General features: G+C 41.5%; 1 protein-coding gene across 2 annotated transcripts; it reads right to left on the bottom strand.

The window, feature by feature from the left end:
* Positions 1–1,189: 1,189 nt before the first annotated feature.
* Positions 1,190–22,104, bottom strand: CASP7 (caspase 7). 2 transcript variants are annotated; one of them, XM_083439518.1, is made up of 7 exons: positions 21,633–22,104; positions 18,952–19,058; positions 7,887–8,032; positions 7,030–7,158; positions 6,047–6,222; positions 5,181–5,319; positions 1,190–3,554 (listed from the first exon to the last, which is right to left on the bottom strand). In XM_083439518.1, exons 2-7 carry the CDS (start codon positions 19,032–19,034, stop codon positions 3,331–3,333), a joined length of 897 nt encoding a protein of 298 aa, XP_083295644.1. In that variant the 5' UTR covers positions 19,035–19,058; positions 21,633–22,104; the 3' UTR covers positions 1,190–3,330. The 2 variants fall into 2 exon arrangements, with proteins under 2 accessions (XP_083295644.1, XP_083295645.1); XM_083439519.1 differs by having other exon boundaries at positions 21,884–22,104.
* Between the last annotated feature and the right edge of the window lie 170 nt (positions 22,105–22,274).

Below are 22,274 nucleotides of genomic sequence, written 5' to 3'. Positions count from 1 at the left end.
AATAATACCTATTGAATTAAATATGACTGAGTAGAAATGGTTTGGATAGCACTGTAATTTTTGAGACTTTCACACAAGCAACAAAAAGTCACAGCTTGCTTTAACCTGGGCATTCCAAAGGGATCAAGATTTAGGGATTTCCAACCAGTTTTTTTTTTTTAATGACCATCAGAATCTTAAATGTGTGCTAAAATGCTGAAAGAGAAGAGGAAGTTATTTGACCTACTCTGCAAACGTTCACTGGATAATCCAGTGAGGGTTTATCGACACTTCTTGTCCCACTGCTTTCCTCTGGAAAGAACTGCTCTTCAGTGCTCCATCAGAGCAAATGGCAATTTGGGTTTTCCCTTGAGAAGGAGCAGGGCAAGAGGAAAGCTGCTTGGACCTGTGCCTAGAAGCACAGGTCACAATTACACTGCAGTTGATCTTCAGAAGAGGGAGAGGAGAGGAGGAAAATTTAACCACTTAGGGCCCACTGTCACCGATGATTGATCAGAAGAAGGCTGTTGAGCTATTAGCTTCTCCTTCAGTTCCTGCCACATCCTTCTCTACAGAAACTTCTGGGTGTTAAGATCAGCAGAGGGAATTCTCTTGATAATTTTGCTATCCTTGGAAGTGTGGAGAATGGTGGCACGGGAGACGGCTCTCACAAAATTGACAGTTAAGGCATTTGTTTTGCAGGACCCCTCTCTTTTAAGCAATCAATATTGCTGTTTAGAATGGATATTTTTATAATTGCAACTGTTTTTGTTTTTATAAACTTACATTATATTGTTCTAAGCAGCCCTAGGATCAGAAGGTGAAGGGTGGCTGAGAAATAAATAATGGCAACTACATTTAAAATGGTGGCTATTAGCAAAACAGGTTCAAGAGGCAATGAATATGGGCTGTTGCCTTAATATTTTCCTTGCGGATGTATGAAAACCATTTGACTAGTGAGGCGCAGGATGCTGAACTAGGCAGGGCTCCCAGTTCACAATATTTCTTACAAGCACTGTTAAGAACAACTAACAAACCTGGAAGCAAACCTGTTTAAAAGAAAATATACAGAACCAGATTTTCTAACAGATGAATTCAGCTTTGCAAGAGATACCTTGACCGATTACAGAAAACCACCCATAATTTCTGTGGATGAGAGCTCAGAAGATACATTCATTCCTCCCACAGAGAAAAAAATGAAACAAGCAGGTTAGAAAATTATCTTTATTTGTTTTTATTTCTTTGTAGAATTAGCTAATGTTTCTGAAGTGAAAAAAGATGATCCTACGCTGCTTTAAAATAACCATTAAAATATTTATAGATTGGTTATATTCGCATCAAATATATATTGACCTCTTAATTGAGATTTTCCATGACAATTCCCTGAAGAACAAAGGAGTTACACATTTCCATCATATGTAAACAGTTTATTAACTTCAACATGTAAACAGCTGATTAGCTTCAGCGTCTTGAACTACTAGTTTATAGTTTTTACTATTATTTCATTGTTTGAATATAACTGGACAGACACGTTATGTCAAAAGAATTTATTCATTCTTTAAGTGCAAAAAAATGTTATGATTAACTGAGATTATTTCACAACCATTTGCAAGGCAAAACTCCCATTGATGCTCCAATTTAGTTTACTCTCTTGTTCAAGAAACATACAGGTCTTTGCCAGAATAAATTCATAGGATCGCATATTTCCCACTTCATGGTGAGGCCTAGTCCTGCAGTTGTCACTACATGAGATCCTACTGTTATATTTTTGCATCATGCCAGAAAAGCAATTTGTCTCACTGTAGAATCCATAGTGCAGTGGATTTCTTAAGTCACTGGCATTCTGTGGAGATCTCCTGTTGCAGTGATGGAAATATTTCCTACCTGATGTTGTGTAAGATGTGGTCTATCCCCAGTTAAAATTCAGCAGACTCTTTTCCTATCTTGCTTTAAAGCTTGAAAACTACATAAACATTGCCTTTGTACTGGTGACTTGACTGACACAAAATCAAGTTTCCATGAGTAGCTAGGATTCATAGCTCAAACTTACTTCAAATGGCCACAGCACCGAACACGCCAAGAAAGAGAGCCTTTATGGTAATGAAATGAAAGTTGGCCAGTACATCCATAGCGTTGGGTATACTGTGGACTTGTTATAATAACAAGAAATTCAACAATTGTACAACACTGTTTGTAAATCTAGAAACAAGGAAACAAATCTAGAAACAAGAAATTGGCACTATAAAGTGACATACAGTAAAATGTGAATTTATGGTGTAAGATCAAGAATGATGGGGGATGGTGGTGGTTTGCCTTCAAGTGAATATGTAGGCACCGAATCTGCAATGTCTAATCATGCAGAAAGGGCAACACAATCAAGGTTAAGGCATTTAAAGTAAAGAACTGTGTGGCTTCTCAGCAGCGGTCAGTCATTACAAGGAAGTAGAAACTCTTAATTTACTTAGTTTACTATAGTTTTACTTATTGCTTTGTGGAATAATTGTGCTTTGATCTAACTGACAACGTACAGGCATCACTGTTATTTCTGTTTGAAAGCTATATACTACACAGCATATATTTGCTATCAAATTGTTATTGTGCTGAAAATGTAGTAAGCTGCACTTAACTGTTCAGTGTTCTCATGATAAAACTGGAGTGGTATTTCCATATTAAATAAAAAGAAGCGTTTCAAGTATTTCTTAGGTTTTATAAGGATAGTTTTCCAATGTAGGGAGAAGTAAGGAAAATAGAAACAGACTTAAACAGAGTGATTTTGAAAAGTAAATGGCTTATGATTTCAAACCTACACTGAGACCAAGCAAGACCTATGAATGGATATGTCCTCTGATATGTAAAATACTAATGATATCAAGTCCACCATTTAATCACAGAAAACTGCAGGACACCTTGGTCATATTCCTGTGTGATTCCTCCCTTTTATATTTGAGAAATTAAGAAAAATGTTTCAGTGCAATAGCACAGTGCCAACACATTTTAAGTAGTTAATATTGGGGAATTATGAGGAATTTCCATGAGAAAAATCCCACATACGACTCCAGATGTGGTCAAACAAGAGAGGTATTAGAGGCATTTTTTTTCAGTGTGGCCAGAAACAACAAGAGACCAGAATTATCTACCAAAATACACATAAACAGTCAAGGTGGCATGTTGAAAAGGATTTTAACTATCAACTGAGGTAATCGTCATATTGCATATTTCAAAGATTATCTTGATGAAGCTCTGGATCCAGTGTGGTTTGATTTGAAATGTTTTGATTAGAAGATCCCCATTGTATATTTCAATCTTTCTTTGGAAGATGAGCAGATGATATATGCCCAAACAAATGAGATTTCAGAAGTAAACTTCTTTGGTTAGCATGGAGACCACACAAGGAATCTGTTTCTTCCCATTGAAGCGTGGGTCATCACACTGCGATTCATAGTTTCTTGCTACTTTGTAGTTAACCATGGTGAGCATCTGCAGGATCTCCAGCTCTTTGGCATACTTAGTCAGAACTTCACAAAGAGATTGCACAAACCAGGAGCCGTTCCCTGGATTCCGCCAAGAATAATAACCTGTAAGTGAGAGCAAAGGGAAAAAAGCCTCCTTACCATAATGAAGGGCAAAAGAGATATTCACTGCACATTACAAATAGGGTCATAATCCAAACCATATACGTACAAATGCAGGAGGGAACCAATTTGGGTCTACAGGTTTTTGTCACAATCATTTGCATTGCTGAAGAGGCAAGCAAAGCATTTTGCTTTTTCAAGAGTGTGAGTGCTTGCTGTTGGAAACCCATGCACATGCAACACTCTCAAAAAGTGCATAGGGCTGGACTGTGTCAACTAAAATGATCCTGGATCATCATGATACACATTAAATAAAGCTATTTTTTTTAAAAAAAAAAAAAGTTTCCATTTTAATAGCAAATTATTAAAAATATGGAATTGTTAAGACTTTTCCAGCTAGCTGAGATAGAGAAAGATAACTAAAAATAAAAGAGGACATTGGTATCATTGGCACCACAGTTTAGCATGTACAACAAATGTGTGGGATCCCACAGAGGAGATTGCGGCTGCTTTGGTCCTCCTCTGCTCATTCTGCTGCTGTGATGCCCTAAGTTATGGTTTGGCTTAGTATTTTATCTAAACCATTATCTGGGAGAGCTTTAGTTCCAGTCATGGACAACTCTGGGATTGTGGCGCTCATCTCACTTTACTGGCCGAGGGAGCCGGCATACAGCTTCCGGGTCATGTGCCAGCATGACTAAGCCGCTTCTGGCAAACCAGAGCAGCGCATGGAAACGCCATTTACCTTCCTGCCGGAGCGGTACCTATTTATCTACTTGCACTTTGACGTGCTTTCGAACTGCTAGGTTGGCAGAAGCTCCCAGACAAACCATGAGCTATAAACCATAGGATAAGCCTTGCTTACAGCACATGGTTTATATGGAGAGAGCTAAACCATGAGCCTGGGTTTGCATGCCATGCTGAGTCAATCCATGGCTTAGCAGCAGAATGTCAAGAGCAGCTGTTCTTGTTGCTCACATTTGCTCGTTTGCACTAATTATATACAGTGGCATCACAAGGGGGGCAGGTGGTGGTGGTGTGCCCTGGGTGCCAAGTCGGGGGGGGGGGTGAGCCCGGGTGTGGCGGAGTGAGCAGCCATCGCGCCACTGTAGCTACATGTGGAAGATCCTCCGTTCGCGGCTGCAGCTGCGAGCAGAGGATCCTGCCACCGTCTGTACGGCGTTTGAGTGGCGCCAGCGGCAAACCGCTACGTACAATGCATGTGCGGTGTCACACACATGTGCTGTACGTAGCAATGCTGCATATGTGCCCTGCGTAACAATGTCATGCATGCGTCGTACGTAGCGGCACAACGTGTGCGCAGCCAGCAGTTTGCTCCGCCCCGGGTGTCGGTTAGCCTTTGTTAACCCCTGATTATACACACAAACTAGAACACTGAAAAGCCTATATAAATTTCAGAAGGAAACAAACTTGATAAGTGAAAATATAAAGTGCAGTGCTTCAAACTTTCAAGACTGGCTCATAATTCAATGTAAAGAAAATACATTTCCCCATAAAATAGCATTTCATTTTTATTTAATTTCAGCTGACAAATTTTCCCCAATATGTGACACTTTGTTTTACTCTCACTCATTTGTATGTCAAGTTTGTCACTTTTCCCATTTATACCTGGCACGGTGGAATATGCATACAAAAAATCTGCTTCTACAGGAATCTTGCATCCTGGATTGGCATCCATTTCCAGATCGTTATTTGGAGAACCTGCATCTGTCTGAATCCCTTCATCAAATTCAGAACCTCGACAGGCCTGAAACCATGATATAAACAGTGAGCAAAATAATTCAGTGTACACATAAATCACATACAATTTACAGGAGTTATGGAATTTTATGATAATTTTGTAACTGAAACAGATTCACATTATAACTGAACATATCCTTGAACCTTGTAAATGAAATATGGTACGTTAACGACCTATACTAGGATCAGCAGCATTAACCCTATGAAAAACATATTCGTCCTAGGGCTACAGCTTAAATATATTAGATGCAATTCATTTGTATGAATACACAGATAGGCCATCCCATACCATTGCTGGTGAGCATGCTATTCATTATTTATTAAGTGCCTAATATTGGCCTTAAACTGACATTTTGTGTTTGTGCAGTTATCCAAAATACTCAATACATGAGAATTTTTTAAAATGAGTTTTTAATTAATAATTAATTTAACAACAAATAAATTACTCTAGGGCAAATAATGTAACATCTTCTACAAAAGAAGGGAGAGGACAATAAAAGGAAATGAAAGTGGGTTGTAGTCTTTGAGACACAAATTGAGAAAACAGGAAAAAAGACAACTATTGAGAATCATTCTCAAGAAAAGCTGACCAAGTATCTCTCGTATCTACCTCACCTTAGGCATTGCTCTGCAACCATTTTAGACCACTGTCTCCACTTCTAGCTTCCTGCTGCTAAACTTTGGAAAACAGCTTCTACCCAGCACATGCTAGCTTGCATCAAATACCTCCTTACCTGAATGAAAAACAATTTAGGTTTTCCAATGAGGCTTGGGCACTTGTCTCCTCTGAAAAGACTTGTCAAATCCTTTATTGCCATAGCTCCATCTGTGCCATAGATAAACCCCTCGTCTCCGTGGCTTAATAATATGCAGGCAAAACAAGCAGCATCACTGTGGCTCTCAAGGGCAACTGCAATTCAAATGTATTTCCTCTTACATAATGGAAATGCCACTTAACAAAAACTATACCTGGCAAGTCTTTTTTCTGCACAATTAAAAGAAGGGCTAACATCAATCCTATTCATGTTCACTCAGAAATAACTCTCACTGGGTTGGATCTTTGTCATGCTTAAAAGAGACCCTTTGAAATCAATGGAACTTAAATTAGTCCCACTGTTTCCAATGGCTCAATTCTAAGCATTACTAAGCCTGAACTGATCACTAGGAAGCGTTTATACAGTGGTACCTTAGTTGTTGAAGGGCTTGGCTCCCGAACAAATCGGCTCCCAAATGCCACAAACCTGGAGGTAAGTGTTCCGGTTTGCGAACGTTCTTTGGAAGCTGAACGTCCGACACAGCTTCTGTGGCTTCTGATTGAGTGCAGGAAGCTCCTGCAGCCAATCGGAAGCTGTGCCTTGGTTTTCGAACTGTTTCGAGAGTCAGACAGATTAAGTTTGACAACCAAGGTACCACTGTATTCAATGAAATTGTTGTGCTAGAGGAAGCCAGTGCAATGATGCCTGCTAGTGCAATGGAACGCTACCCTCCAAATCTTCTCCAGATGGTCAGGAGAACCCCCAGAACAGTGAATTAGGGGAGATGGTCCCATTGAGCAAACAGAAACAAATCTCCTTAGTGCTACACGGACAACAACCCAATTCATTTAGTACTACCCAAATTATGTATTGAGCTCAGCTTCTCAAATGACCAAAGGAAGAACACAATTGGTCTTCTTAAGTTAACCAGCAAACTATCTAAACAGGGTGGTCATTGTTACCTTCCTTGAGTTTATTCTCCATAGCTTCACAGGTGAGATCATTATGGATGGAAACATCAAATCCAATGCTTCGAAAACATTTTAGCAGGTCACCAGCATCTTTATCAGTGCCATTTCGTATACCCATGTCTGATAAGAAACACAAGAAGATTGATGCTGACTGTGCAGAGGCGTACTTATTATTATAGGTTGTGTGAATGCCCAATGGGAGAGAAAATGATTTTAAAACTTAAAACCTTTGAGCAGTATTCAGAAACAGCTTGTTATATTCACAAAGACCCAAGCAATGGCCAGAGAGGGGGCCCAGTCGAGACTGCTGCAGCAATGTTTTGTGGCACCATAAAGACTAACAATATTTTACGGTGCGCTTTTTGTGGGCTCAGTCATTTTCTGGGTATGGCCACTCTTCCTTTAGAAGAGGTCAAGGCTGCTGAGAGCAAAATACAACCCCCCCCCCCAGGCAAAGTAAACACTAAAGCAGCATGCTAAGAAATAGTAATACAAATACATTATCAACAGCATATTCCTTTAAAACTGCAAAAAGCCCCTCATAAGAGAACACTGTAGGCAAGGTGGTTATGTCAGATGTTTAAAGCACAAAAGCCTTTCTAACAGAAAGCTTTTAACTTTATGGCTGAAGGCCAAAAAGGAACATGCAAAGCAGGGTCTCAAAATTTGAAACTAGCACTAGAAAAGTTACTCTCCCTTGTTCCCATAAAATGTGGCTGATTGATATGGGAGAAGAGTGTCCCTAGATATTAGCATATTGTCTTGAAAAGCACTGCTCTCGCGTACAGCTCTTGCTCTCTAACAGAAGTCCCACCCAGAGTTATATTAAGATGATGTGAAAAACATACTTGTACTTTCTTTGAAGTTCTTGTTGTTTATAATAACACATTTTCCAATTTTCTTGTAGTCCATACGATACAGGAATTCTGGAGGAACAATTCGGTTTCGGCTAGGGAAAGAGGTCTCTGGCTGAATTTCCTGTCCATTCTTTTTTCTGTGGAAATGTAACTAAATGTTCACAGACAGAACACAAAACCAGGTCTGCTATCCTAGACCAGCAAGTTAAGAAACTATGTGTACTTATGAAGAGTAAGTGTGCTGCAAAGAATAATGGTGTGAGATATTGGGCTCCTGTAGATTACAGGTGGAAGTAAGCCTCTGGATTTTTAAGACCTGGAATAAATACAAGAAAACAGGCCTCTGCCTTTGCTAGATAATTTCAGTGCGCCTTTGAGGTCTCTTCTCTCCTTGTCCTTCACATCTGTGGCCTGGGCTTGATATTTCACATGGGGCACCAAGCCCAGCCAGTAGAGCCTTGTCATTAACCCAGGAAAACAGAATCTGCTTTAGAACAGGTTTAATCCTCAGCTCTGTACACTAAGGGAAGATTGTTAGGGATAGGAAAGCTGTTTTTCCATGCTTGTAGGCTATGGCTGATCTCAAAGGGGAGCCCCTGATTAAGCTGGCCGAGGAACCTGAGGTAATCAATTGGTAATCTACCATTCTGCCTATTCAGGCATTCACTCATGTGGTGAAGCAGGGAGGGTCTGCCCTGTTGGCCTCATCCCTGACCCTGTGCCCCCACACCAGCCTTGCCTCTGGCACCTGCATGTTGAGTGTGGGTGTTTGAAATGGAGTTATCTGCATGTGAGCAACTGTTCACAACTCAGGGTGCCATGTGACCAGGGCAACCTGATTTTACACATGTGCGGATCACATGGAACCCCTCTGCATAGACAGCTGAAAAGAGGTTTCTTTTCAGATGCCCATTCAAAGGAAAGTGTACGTCCAGGGAAACTGTGTGGCCAGCTCCTCAACACATTAAACTTGTTGCATGCAAGTAAGGTGTATAGGCCTAAAGTATACTTATTTTGTTTCCCACTCTGCCTTTATACTATCATAATGAACTCTAGGGCTGCAGTTGTTTTTTGGCCAATCTTCCTCATATTTGTATTCTTGATCTGGGGAAGCTATTAAGATAATGCTGGAGAGCCCCTATGTGATTCAGGTTTAGACCCACATCACTGTAATCTAGATGGACAACTGTGAGAAACAGTTGGTACTTGTCCAAGGAGTGGCAGAACAAGAAGGAAGCAAATTTGTAGTTGGGAACAAACCAGGTTTTGGAATTTCCCTTATTTGCATGCCACAGCAAATCATGATAAATTAGTTTGTTCGAGAATAATAAAAGCAGGTCACTTTGATTTGTGCCCGGCACAAGTTCTTCAGGCAGAGACAGCAATGCAATACATTTTTAGTGAAAAATAAATCTATTCTCAAACTTAAGTTTCTGCTTACAGAAATGTAAAAATTTACAACAAAACACAACTTGTATCATTGATTACTATGAACAGTTTGCTTCTTAAACTTGACCAAAGCAACATCTTGTAACAACACATTCCCATAAACAAATCACACTTTAATGTTTTCACATGACATTTTCTTTGACACAATGTGCAATTGGTTATGTGCAGGACTGTAAACTTCTTATTTTGTTTCAAGGAAAGATAAGTTTACCTTTTTATTTTCCCCCAGTGCTATGTTTAAATAAAATACATCTGTACATGAGTTACAGTTAATCAAAATGAACACTTACAAAGTTAACATTTTTAATCAAGAGATTGAAAAAAAGCCTTTTCTGTTAATCATTTTCTAGATATAGTTTTGGGTTGTCTGGATAGGACGTTGTGCATAACTGTAACAGTATGAATTTACATTTATGTGAAATTTGAGGCCTTCAAATTCCTATGTCAGACTGCTCAATTACTGGAAGCTTTGATGCAAATAGTCAGATTTTGGTTAAGACGGAAGTGTAAACACAAAGACTGAAATAGTATACCTACAGCCACACCTGCACCCACCAGCAAGCAACTCAGGCTGCAATCCTATGTACACTTATTTTTGAGTCACATTGCAACAGTGGGGCCTGCTTCCAAATAAATATGCATAGGATTACCCAGAGAATTTGACTAGTTAGGAGGGGCATCTAACCATTCCCGTGAAGTGGTCTGCCTTATGAGCGATGGTAACAACCAACAGTTTTTAGGACCCACCCACAGGGTATGAGCTGGAGATCGTCCTACCATGTTAGACCTTATGGGAGACCTCCTGTGCTTTTCAAAGCTCTCCTGCACAGTAAAGACACACCCCCTCCAAAAACCACACACCAAAAATCTAGCACACATACATTCCAGTATCTTACTGCTAAAGCAATTTAGCTTTCTATAGAGCAAGAAATGGTTGGCAAGCAGTGAGATGTTTAAATAGGCTCCTTTGATGTGAACCCAAAAAAACCCCCAGCCTTCAGCTTACACCAGCAGCTGAACAATACTGACTGATTATGAAGTGGCGAACAACTTGGTAAATGTTCCAGAACTGCCATTTTCATTAATCAATTGTGGTAGGTCATTGTGCTATGAAAAATGGTGCACTTTTAACTGCTGCTCCCTCATTCATGTTTTTGTGTTTCAATCTTTACATACTATTTATTTCCTGGCTGCATCTAACAAGTAACCTAATACACTGTACGTTTTTCTGTATGTAAACAAAACAAAACAAAACTGAAATGCAAGCAGATTAATAGTTGTTAAAGAAATACCATTGATGAAAAAAGATGACGTAGAAAAAATATTGAGCTATAAAAGACCTTAATGGCTGCTATATAGTTTTCAGTGTGAGGACTCTGAAAAAGGCTGGAATGCAGTTGTTGCATGGGGGGGGGGGAGGGGGGGGAGATCCTCAGATGGCTGCAGATTCAGTTGCTGCAGAAAGAAAAACTTTCCTGGGAATAAGCCCCAGTGAACTCGAGTGAGGCCTTGTTCTGAGTAAGCATATATAAGATTGCACTGACAATTTCAGGTAAAGTACAATAAAACAATAAGCATAACATTGTAATTCTCAAATGCCTGTGGAGAGGACACATGCAGATGCCAAGTTATTTATACACATTAGCTACAACCCCCATGTAGGTCTGAGACAGAGGGCCATGGAAAGTGAATTCACTGGGACCACTGACTACGTAAAAGTTAATTATACCTCAAAATGCTCTTTCTTTCGCAAATAACCAAGTTTAGATAACAACATCATAGTCCCTTTAGACAAAATAGGCCATCTTATTCTATGCATGCTCTGTATTCTTTTATTCCAGTACCAGATACTATTAATCAAGTCTTGGGTGCAATTCCCAGTAAGTCCCTTGAGTAGAGTTTAAACACGCAAACTGAAATGTGTCTAATTTTTAGAAACTATTTGAAAAGCTCCCCTAACTCCTTAGGCCAGATCTCCTCATCTAACAAATCTGGCAAATGAGGGAGCAAGAAAGGGGGGAAAGGAGAGGGAGTGAAGTTCTGTTCTACAAATGTCACAACTTTGTTACAGCCTCTGGCTAGTATGGGTGAGGGGGAAACAACAGAATCTAGCACCACCCTCACCACATGGCTTGGTTATCTTTGTAAATGAGGCAGGACCAAACGTTTCGACCCCTGTACCTAATTTAAGATCACCAATAATAATTGGGATGATCTAACCCAACCTTCCAGCTGAATGTACTCCTGCCATCCTCTGATCACTGGCAATTTATATAACATCTTTTGCACGCACAAACACACCCATTCATACTTTTACTGTTACCATTCTTTTCTCAAACCAAATTTGCTTCAGCTTAAAATTTCATACCACTCATGTAGCTCCTCTTGTGTTTGTTGTCAGAACTGAAGACTGCTATTACCTGGCACAGCTTTTTAGTCTCTTGCTTGTCTCATGCCATCATGCTATCTCTGCACACAGCCACTAAGGGTAACATGGCACTTGGCCTCACTTGTCCTGGAAGTTGGGCCAACAGTGATGTGGGGAGGAGTTGCAGAGTGGATTCCCCCCACCTGGCATGGAGTTTCTCACATTACCTGAGCACAAGAAGGAGCTGTGCCACACTGGCTACCATCCCATAATGTGAGAAGGTACCAATAGACTACTGCTGCTTTCAATGGAGCAAATATTTCTCCATTTCTATGCCTTACTGACCTGTTTTAATTCACCAAGCAAATGTGCACCCAGTCTGTGGATTGCCAATCAGGAACATCAAAATGCTCATTTTCTGAGTTCAGGATGCTAAATTATCTAAAGTCTGTTCTCCCCCTCCTACAGAAAGTGAAAGGGCGACACAAAGAATGTACAGTACCTTGGCTCTTCATCAAGTGGTACACCACTCTGCATCTGAAAAATACGTCCACCTTGCGATGATGAATAGGTTTAATGTTCTCTATTAATGCCAGCATCCCACCATGCTTACACTACATTAGTGACTGAAGCAGCCTACGGGTGTGTTCACAGACCCAAAGATTTGTCTGTGTCAGCAATGGGTCACGCTGGACTTTTCTATAGGGCTATTGAAACCTCCATAACTATGGCCTAACATGCAAGCCGAGGTCATGCAGGTCTCTTCCGCTCCTGCTGACAGGCAGAAAGCATGTGCTTGCACCACTGTGATTCTATCACTGCTCTGCTGTAATAATAACGCACAGAATTTTTTTTTTTAAATGCTTAAGAGATAGACACATGTGGCTCTGTGTGCAGAAAGCAGAAGGTTGCTGTCCTTTGAAACCATCACCTAACTCTGATATACAACCTCACACTGTATCAAAGTAGTGTTCCTGAAAATTCTTAACTTCTTTGTAGAAAAACAAACATTTCAGTCTATCTAATACCCTATATTTACTAGTACAGTGGTACCTCGGGTTACATACACTTCAGGTTACAGACTCAGCTAACCCAGAAATACTGCTTCAGGTTAAGAACTTTGCTTCAGGATGAGAACAGAAATGGTGCAGTGGCAGCGCAGCAGCAGCAGGAGGCCCCATTAGCTAAAGTGGTGCTTCAGGTTAAGAACGGACCTCCGGAACGAATTAAGTACTTAACCCGAGGTACCACTGTATATTAAATTCTACATGACTGATGTTGGGATCCTGCCTAATCAATTTAGACCAAAAGAGTTATATGCACAATGTTTTTCCTTCTGATATTGCACCCCTGACATCCTTGCAAATAAATTTGTTGCTTAAGGTTCAACAAGACAGATTAAATAGGTTTGCACATTACTTTCTGTATCCTTTGAGAACAAACTGTCAAACTCCATGATATAATTATCCAACATGAATTTGATGCCAACCACCCTATTTCCCTTTCCCTAGAAGAAATGAAATTCCAAGCTGGACAATTACATGTATCTGAACACACGTTTGAAAGAAAACCCAGACCCTGCAATCCGAGGCTCTTCTTCGCGTGTCTGGAGGGCGGCAACACAAGAATGGGCCAGCAGCCTCCTTACACACTGTTCTGAATTCAATAAAGAGTTAGAATTTAATCCAACCCCTAAATTGTTGGATCTGGCAAAGGCTGGAAATAACACAGGACAGTTTCCTCATGAGGTAGTCATGTGATGATGGCTGAGTCAGATGGGCCACTGGGAGATTCAGTGCCAGACAGCCTAACGCAGGCATGGCCAAACTTGGCCCTCCAGCTGTTTTGGGACTACAACTCCCACCATCCCTAGCTAACAGGACCAGTGGTCAGGGATGATGGGAATTGTAGTCCCAAAACTGCTGGAGGGCCAAGTTTGGCCATGCCTGGCCTAACGGGTTAAGCCCCACCCTGGGCCCTGGTTTTAGTAAGTAAGACAAAAAAGTCAGTGTTAGTTTTTTAGGATTGCAGTTGGCAGTGATACGCTAGTGAAAAAAACTGGGACAGACCGTAAAAGGAGAAAGAGAACATGGTTGATTTCTGTTTTGGATCTTGTGGGAGGAGTGAGAGACCCTCTTGGAGTGTAATGCTGGGAACCTCTCCATCATAGGTTCAGGTTGTAGATATGAGTAAATAAACCATATACCATAAAGATACCACAGTCTCCACTGTGCTTTATTTCCAATAGGAGGCATGAACCCTGGTTAAGCACCTGGGCCCCTGGGATCTCATACTGCTTGGAGATTGGGCTGGCGTAACAATATATTTAGTCACCAGGCAAAAACATCCCTCTTCTGACAGGCCTTTGGCTAATTAAACCATCTATGTGTGCATGAAATTATTGTTTTTGTTTGTTACAATGTTATGTATTTTTGTGTTTTTATATTGTAAACCATCCTGTAATCCTTGGAATGAAAGGCAGTATACAAATTTAATAAATAAAGACACTTTAATGGTAAGTCTGAATGGGCCACTCCTGCCTTTGTCAATCTGGTGTCAATCCAGTTGTTCTGGATTGCAATTTCCACTGCTCTGCTGGCTGGGGCTGATGGGAATTGTAGTCCCAAAAATCTGGAGAGCACCTGGTTGATAAAGACTGGATTACTCGCCAATTGGTCTCTGGAGTGGGGGCCATAAATGTATATGATCATGGCTAAAATAAGGATTGAATTTATTTATATAATTATACCCTGCAACTTCAATACAAATGTATGTGTGTTCACAGCAGCTAACAGAATAGTTAAAAACAAAAAGTACAACTGAGTAATAATAATAGACAATAATGAATGCAAACCGATACAGAAAATTAAAGGAACAAAATAAAACAGCCATGACCCACTCAAATAGGTAGAAAAACCACTCAAATGTTTACATTAGCAATTCCTAAAAGCTTATGGTGTCTAAGTGATAGTCTGAGCTTCTTAGCATAGTTCAGCTGGGCATTGAGGAGGTACGGTAATCTCACAGTGTACCTCCCCATGTCCTTGATAGATCGCAGGGAGTACAGCATGAATTCAGCGACAAGGGGATCAGTAACCTGTGCCTGGCTACATACAGGCTGTGAGTTGTTCCCCTGAGCAACAAAGCAATGTTCTTCTCTTTGGCAATGAAGGTTAATTCCACAGAAGTCAGCTTTTAAAGGACACAGCAGCACACAGTGCAGAACATGCCTAGATCAGGAGAGGACAAATGATTGAAAATTTAATTAATTTCCCCCCAATAAGTTTTGCTATGCATGTTTTGCTTCTCTAAGAGATGACAGGAACCTGTCAGCCATCAAAAGTTGGTGGAAATTAACAACCAAGAGAGGGGGTGGTGGAAGACAAGACAGGTAACAGAAATAGGCTGGCACGAAACCCTCCCCTTTCCGTTACATCTCAGAAGTTGTCAACGTAAGTAGTTATTAAGCTATGTGCAAGCACTGTTAAAGAAGAATACAAGGCCTCTGGAACAAGGTCTTCTAGGCTCCTTTTCTTCAGCAAAATACTGAAGTCACGCAGCGGATCAAGCTTTCGAAAAGAGAAATGACCCGAGAAAGTAGAACTTGGATGATGACAGTTTTGGGTAACAATTCAAGAGCAACCCCCAAACTATTAGTGTGGATCAGAATATGGCAAGTTCAGAAATATGCTGAATATTAATGTGTTGTATCTAAATTGCTTAGAAGAAATGCATTCAGGCACTCACCAAACTAGGATTCTTGTGCATGCCATGCGCACCCACATCAGAAGCATTTCATAAAGTTCAACATGGATGTTATTTGCATGCTCATTTGCCCAGTTAGTGAGAACCAGTGTGGTAAAATGGTTAGTGTCGGATTATGACCTGTGATGTATGAATTAGAGACCCCAGGTGTATATTTTATTTTTATTATTTTAATAATGTTTCATTTAACCTTTTAGAATGTATTAGGCTTGCTTTCTGTGTGCAAGTTGTACAAATGGCGGGATGTTTTAGCACCAGAGTGTAAATAGACTATCCTTGAAGCTATCTGAGACTCAGGAAGAGGATTTTATGATGCTCTTCCCTCATTGAAGACTAGGTTGCCAGGGTAACGCTGGACATCCGAGGCCTAAAATGGTCAAATGGCCTGGGAACATCGGGGCCACTCCAAGGTGATGTGGGGCTGAAGATGCCTGTACGGAGCCATGCGTGCTTTACTTCTCATGACCTGTAACCTTTCCTGATGTATGTGAATATGTTTTATGACTCTTCATTTGCTGTGTTTGAGCTTTGGTTCTGAAGTGCCTTGGGGAAGACCTTCTCAACTGGTACAATGAGTTGAGTGAGCTCTGTCCTATTGCAAAGCTATAATAAAGCTGGGTCCTTAAATCTGGATGCTGGACTTGGAAACAGTTTCCTGGGTTCTGTGGTTCATTCAAAAGGTGGTTGTTCCTCACCTGGGTAGCAAACAAGGTGGTGTAGAGGTGAATTCTTACCTAGGAGACCAAGTTTCAAATCTTCTCAGCCATGCAACTCACTGGATGAATTGGGCCAGTCATTAGTTCTGTCTAACCTACCTCACAGGGTTGTCGTGAGGATAAAAATGGGGAAGGGGAGAGCCATGTGATCTCCTTAAAGGAAAGGTGGGATATAAATGCAAACAATAAAATAAACGTGCAGGCGCACTTACATACCGAGTTTGTAAGAATTCTGACTCTTTTTTACTCCCTGCCCCAGATGAAAAACAGTGGAAAAGACAACTTGTCACACAGGGGTGTGTACGTGCCATGCACATGGTGTAGGCATGGTAGGAAAAAAGTGCATATCTAAGATCTCTAATTGGGTGTACATGCTGTGGATCCAACTAACATTGAAGTCAAAGTCCTGATGCCTTTAAGTTAGTTGAAATGTGCTTAGAAAGGCTGTTCTTGGAATGTCAACGAATCACCAACACAAATCGCAATACTGGATGTAATCTAAAAGACAATTTCTTATTTGGAGTGTGTATACTTGTAGATTCACCTATCCTTGTGATGAAATATGAGTTGCCTCACTCCCGCTGCAATTAATCTTGTGGCAATGTGGTCGCAGAATGGTTTCACTGTGTACCAATAATTTGGCCCCATACACACCACCAGGTAACAAATGCTCTAGAAGTGGACTGCTTCTGACATGCTAAATGTGCCTCACTGCACATTTTATCAACCCTCATTGAATTATGCTGAGAGCACTATGTTGATTGGCCCACAGAACTGTGGAGCAGAACCATTAGTTTGATTTAATCTAAATGAAAGAAAGATAATGGAATCCAACAGAAGGAAATTGATGTCAAAAGATTCCCCCCTGCTGCCAAATCTTCCTCACCTTCTGTTTTCTCATTGTACTTTCAGTGACATTTACAGTAATGTAATACAATAAGCATTAACTTTTAAGCTGCGACAAGTAAAAACAGATCTCAAAGATCTTATGACATCTAACAAGCAAAAAGTTATATTCATCTGCCATCTAGTGGGAAGAAGATATACAGGTTTGTTTAAAAAAATTCAATCCAATCAGTAGACGACTTCTCTCAAAATACAGCAATTTTGCCTTAAAACTAAACCAAAGACAGAGAGCCCAAGATGTTGGATACAACCACCCATCAGGCCTAGTCTGGTCCAGATGTGAACTGTAGTTCAGCAATATCTGGAGGGCCACACGCTCCCCACTCCTGCACTATAAAAAGAAACGTGAGCTCTGGTGTCCAAGTGTGTGTGTGTGTGTGTGTGTGAGAGAGAGAGAGAGAGAGAGAGAGGGAAGGGGGAGCAAACTATGATGAGGATTCCCAAATTGTGATCTGGGAGCTTTGCTCAAGTGTCTGCAGTCCTGTCTGTGGTTTTTGTACTCGCATTAAGTATTCATAAGATTTTAATTGTATATTTATTGCTTCTTTTATTTCTCGTATCATTTTTCATTTAATTACAATTTGAATTTAACGGAATTCAAATTGTACCACAATAAAATACAGTCTGTAAGAAATGAAGGCAGAAACGAAAGTACACTTGAACATAAACAGTATCTAGACTAGTGCATTACAATTACTACAATAGGCAGAAAAATAAGTGGTCTGCTAAGACCCTGAGCAATGTACAAGCGGTCCATGAGGGGTGGGGAGGAGTTCGGAAGGCACTGGCGTATTAAGTATTTAAGGCAAGGCCCAGCCTCACAGTTTGGACTGGATACAAAAGTGTGGCAGTCAACTTTATTTCACTGGTTCCTTTCTTGAGATATTCCCACATGGGAGGAGACAAAGCCAGGGAAATGCATCATAATCTCTCTCTCTCTAGCTCTCTAACCATGTTTTAAACAGGTACTCACTCACCTGCCTCTTACAGATGCAGCATGATCAGAAGTCAATAGAAAGTGAATGAGAACACACTACTGTACTAGGTTCACCTTCTTTTGAAACCTAAAACGTTATTCCTTATTAACAATCATTATACTTTTCTATCTACTAAAGTTGAGTAATCCACATACTAGCATTTAATTTGACCTCTTATAGGTAAAAAAAATTACTACCATGATTTCGAGAATCCCTAAAGGCAGACACATACAAAATACACAAACTTGCTGCCACTTGATAACAGAAATTAAACATACACACATACCAATTAAAATAGGCTGCACTACAGGTTCCCAATATTTGCTCTTTTAAAAATAGAAGCCAATCATGTCCAGTTGGCCAAATCTTAGCAAACATGACCAGTGGAAGTCAGGTAGAGTGCCCCACCCAATCTTCTTGTGTTGTTTCTCCACCCTTAACAAACAAGCTTATATTAACTCATGAATGAATACTGTGAATAATTTAACTGAAGTAAACATCCACTTGGGACTGACAATGGTTATAAACATAAAATATAATTAACAGCTATTCTTGGAATTTAATATTCAGAATTCAATTTAAAAGGAAAAGTTTAAATTTTAAGGTCCCCCCTCCCATGTGGAACAGGTGTAATGTTCATTTCTAGTATTTAGTGCCTTTATAGGTCTGTATGCAATGCTCTCTTCCTTTTGTGCTATTGGGCGGCTGAGTTTGAAGGCTGCACAGCAGAGGAACCAAACACAACAGCTGCACTGGCAGAAACTTGTTGCACAACCAGTGATATTTTCCCAGTGATATTTTAGAACTCTATCAGTGGATCCAGAATAAAGTCAAGATAAATTTCTTTTGGACAAGCTAACAAACATGTGCCTTACTTTGAAAAGAGTGAAGATCGCTGTCTTCTATCTGGCTTTGCATCTGGAACATCACCATGGTCTCTTTCATCATCGCCCTGCATCTTTGTTGGCAAAGGATCTGCCGACTATTTATAGAGAAACAAATGACAAGAATCCTATTAAAATACTTTTAACTTTTAAAAATGCATTTTTTGCCCATTTCAGAATTACAGAAAAATTGTGTTCTCAGATACAATAAAAAAACGTCTTTCAAAATTCAGGAATTTTTAGAATTTTAGAGTTTTAGCTTTTGATGTTCAACTTACTCAAGAGACATCTTGAGTACCTAGCAACTCCCTTCCTTGTATACTCATCTACACACAGAGGTGTGCTGTTGGCAAGGAAATCCCACATGTGCATAGATCAGTGTACAAGAGAGATACACTGTGCTCAGAACCTTTAAGGCTGCACTCCTATTCACACTTGGTTGGAGCCCTTGGGTTACATCTGAAACTCATTGCTTTTCCTTGGCTTCTCCCCACACCAGCTTGGGAATGCAGAAACTCACAACCACTTTTTACCTGGTAGGCACCTCTTGTTTCCAGATGAAAGGGTGGTTGTTAGATATGAAAAGGTCCAGCCCCACACTTCTAAAGTTGCGTGCCCCTTCCTTTACCTTTATTTATTATTATTTTTTAAATTCTTTTTATTAAGTTCTTTTTAAAGACAAAAACATACAAAGTGAAGGAACAAAAACATACAAACGAACAACGAAAAAAAAAAAGACAAAGCAACACTTAAAAAAAGAAAACAAACGGAAAACAAACCAACATCAATTCATAACGTAACATTGATTGACTTCCCTCCATCTTGGTTTTGGGCTATGTAGCCACAATACCTTTCTGCGGTATCATTTTACAACCTCTATCTATACATCGCAGGCTTTATGTTACACCTACTGTAATTTTAATATTTCCTAAATTTGCTTCTATGTATGTTATGAATTTGTTCCAATCGTTAATAAATTTTACACTTTTCTGATGCCTGATTTTTTGTGTCATCTTTGCTAATTCTATATACTCGAATACTTTAATTTGCCCTTCCTTTACCTTTAAAGCACCCCTAAGAAGAAACAGGGACGCGGGTGGCGCTGTGGGTAAAACCTCAGCGCCTAGGACTTGCCGATTGCATGGTCGGCGGTTCGAATCCCTGCGGCGGGGTGAGTTCCCGTCGTTCGGTCCCAGCTCCTGCCCACCTAGCAGTTTGAAAGCACAATTAAGTGCAAGTAGATAAATAGGTACCGCTTTCTAGTGGGAAGGTAAACGGTGTTCCGTGTGCTGCTCTGGTGCTGGTTCACCGGAGCAGCTTCGTCACGCTGGCCACGTGACTCGGAAGTGTCTGCGGGCACCGCTGGCTCCCGGCCTCTAGAGTGAGATGAGCGCACAACCCTAGAGTCTGGCAAGACTGGCCTGTTCGGGCAGGGGTACCTTTAAGAAGAAACATAAGGAAAGCCTGCTGCATCAGGCCAATGGGCCATCTAGTTCAGCATACTATTCAGTGGCCAACCAGTTGCCTATTAGGACCTGAGCACTGTCTCCTCTTGCCATGAATGAAAATTCTCCCTGCATTATCACTAAGGCAACTTCTTTATTCCTGATGAGAGGATAGACGGTACAGAAATTTTATACTGTAGGTCCCTCTGAACAAAACAGAATCACTCTCTATGCTCCATAAGGTGGTCATTATCTATACTAGGCAAATTGTAGGATGCAAACTGGGCAGGGAGAAACCCCGGTATCTGGCTGGATTTCACAGAATAGTGAAAATAATCTGCATCATGCAATCTTGTGGTAACAAGTCTGCATTATGCAATCCTGAGGAAACAACATAGGTCAGCATCACCCACGAATCTGCTTAACATTCTTTAATTTATTTTAAATTTATATAAGTGACAAGTGATATGAGTACAGCAGTAGAATTAAACCTTGCATACAGGCTACTGAAGGAGCTGCAAAAATATTAGAACTGAAAAGGGTAAAAAGGAGGGTTTGGTGGCACTAGAGTTAATCCCCAGACACTGACAGCCTCCACAATCTTTTAAGCCTTTGAGGACCTGCTTCACAGGCAGAAAGTCCCAAATTCAACCCCCAGCATCTCTAGGTAGGACTGGGAGAAACCCGTCTGAAATCCTGGAGAGTCAGCGCTGGCAATACGGACTCAATTGACAACAGCTTCCTAGGCTCCTTTCCATCAGGTCTGCTCCCCCCAGTCTAGAAATACAGTGACAGGTCAACAGGCCTCTGTAGCAATTGGCAGCTTCCTCAGCAAGCAGAAATCCACCAGGTCAGGGTTGTTGTTTTTATAGGCAGGAATGCCATAGGCGTAGCTGGGATTCAGGGGTGCTGCTTTCACCTCCAGAAAACAAGAGAGACAGTCGCGAGTACAGGAAGTGGGCGGGGGGGGGAGAGAACAGATATTGGAAACTAAGTGGGCGGGTGAAACAGGTTATCAATAAATGCAGCAAAGGCTTGAAATGGGCGAGGCGCAGAACTTCAAAGGAAAAGGAAACGGGACGGAGCCCGGCGCAAGACGCCAGGAATTGGACGCTCGACGGGGCAGGCAGGGCCAAAGCGAAGCGGGAAGTGTCGGAAAGGGCGCAAAGAGGCAGGCAAGCGACGGGGGCCGAGCGTCCCCTCCAGCCCACCCCGGGGGAAACTTGCCTGGGCGCGCTTGGTGAGGAAGGGGCAAGCGGGGCGTCCGTCTCCGCCGGCGCACAGCTACGTGGAGCCGCGAAAGCGAAAGCGAAAGGTCCCGCCTGGGCGGCGCAGGAACCTCGCAGCGCCCCCGCCCGGGCAAAGGTCCCAAAGCGGAGTTTCCGCGTCCCCGGCAGCCCTTTGGAAAATAGGAAGGCTGTGCAGGTGTTGATTCATGGCCTGTAGTCACTTTGCACTCGTCAGCCTTCTAGGCGCACCCGACACGCCAACCCCGCGGGCCAGCAGAGGACGGGTCCGTTTCATTGGGTGTTGTCCGGGCACATACGCCCCACGCGCAACCACATTTCCAAGGAAGTGAAGCGACGCGCCTTTGCCGTCTAAGGAAGGGAGGGCAGGCGGGCGGCACTTCAGTCCGCAGTCTAAAATTATCCGATTGCACCATAGATTCCACCCAAGCAGGCAGGCCCCGAGGGAAGGCGAGGGGGAAGTAAAATCCTGGGAAGGGAATTCCCTCCGGCTTCTCTCTCCCAGCACGTGGCTTGGTAGGGAAGCTGCGTGGTTGGGGAATGTGGGAGCTGAGCTGGGTTGGAATCCCTGCTCAGGTGGGAAGCTCACCCAGTGGCTATTCTGTGCCACAGACTCAAGCTA

The sequence above is a fragment of the Podarcis tiliguerta genome, assembly GCF_965153285.1.
Source record: "Podarcis tiliguerta genome assembly, chromosome: 5".
NCBI lineage: Eukaryota > Metazoa > Chordata > Lepidosauria > Squamata > Lacertidae > Podarcis > Podarcis tiliguerta.
Note: the sequence above shows the minus strand (reverse complement) of the source record. Positions and strands in the feature narration are given on the sequence as shown.

Coding starts and splice junctions, on each gene's coding strand:
- CASP7 (XM_083439518.1), bottom strand. CDS start 19,034: ATGCAGGGCGATGATGAAAGAGACCATGGTGATGTTCCAGATGCAAAG. Junction 7,159..7,886: donor GAACTTCAAAGAAAGTACAA/GTATGTTTTTCA, acceptor GTTTCTTATCAG/ACATGGGTATACGAAATGGC. Junction 3,555..5,180: donor TGCATATTCCACCGTGCCAG/GTATAAATGGGA, acceptor TCTCACTTACAG/GTTATTATTCTTGGCGGAAT.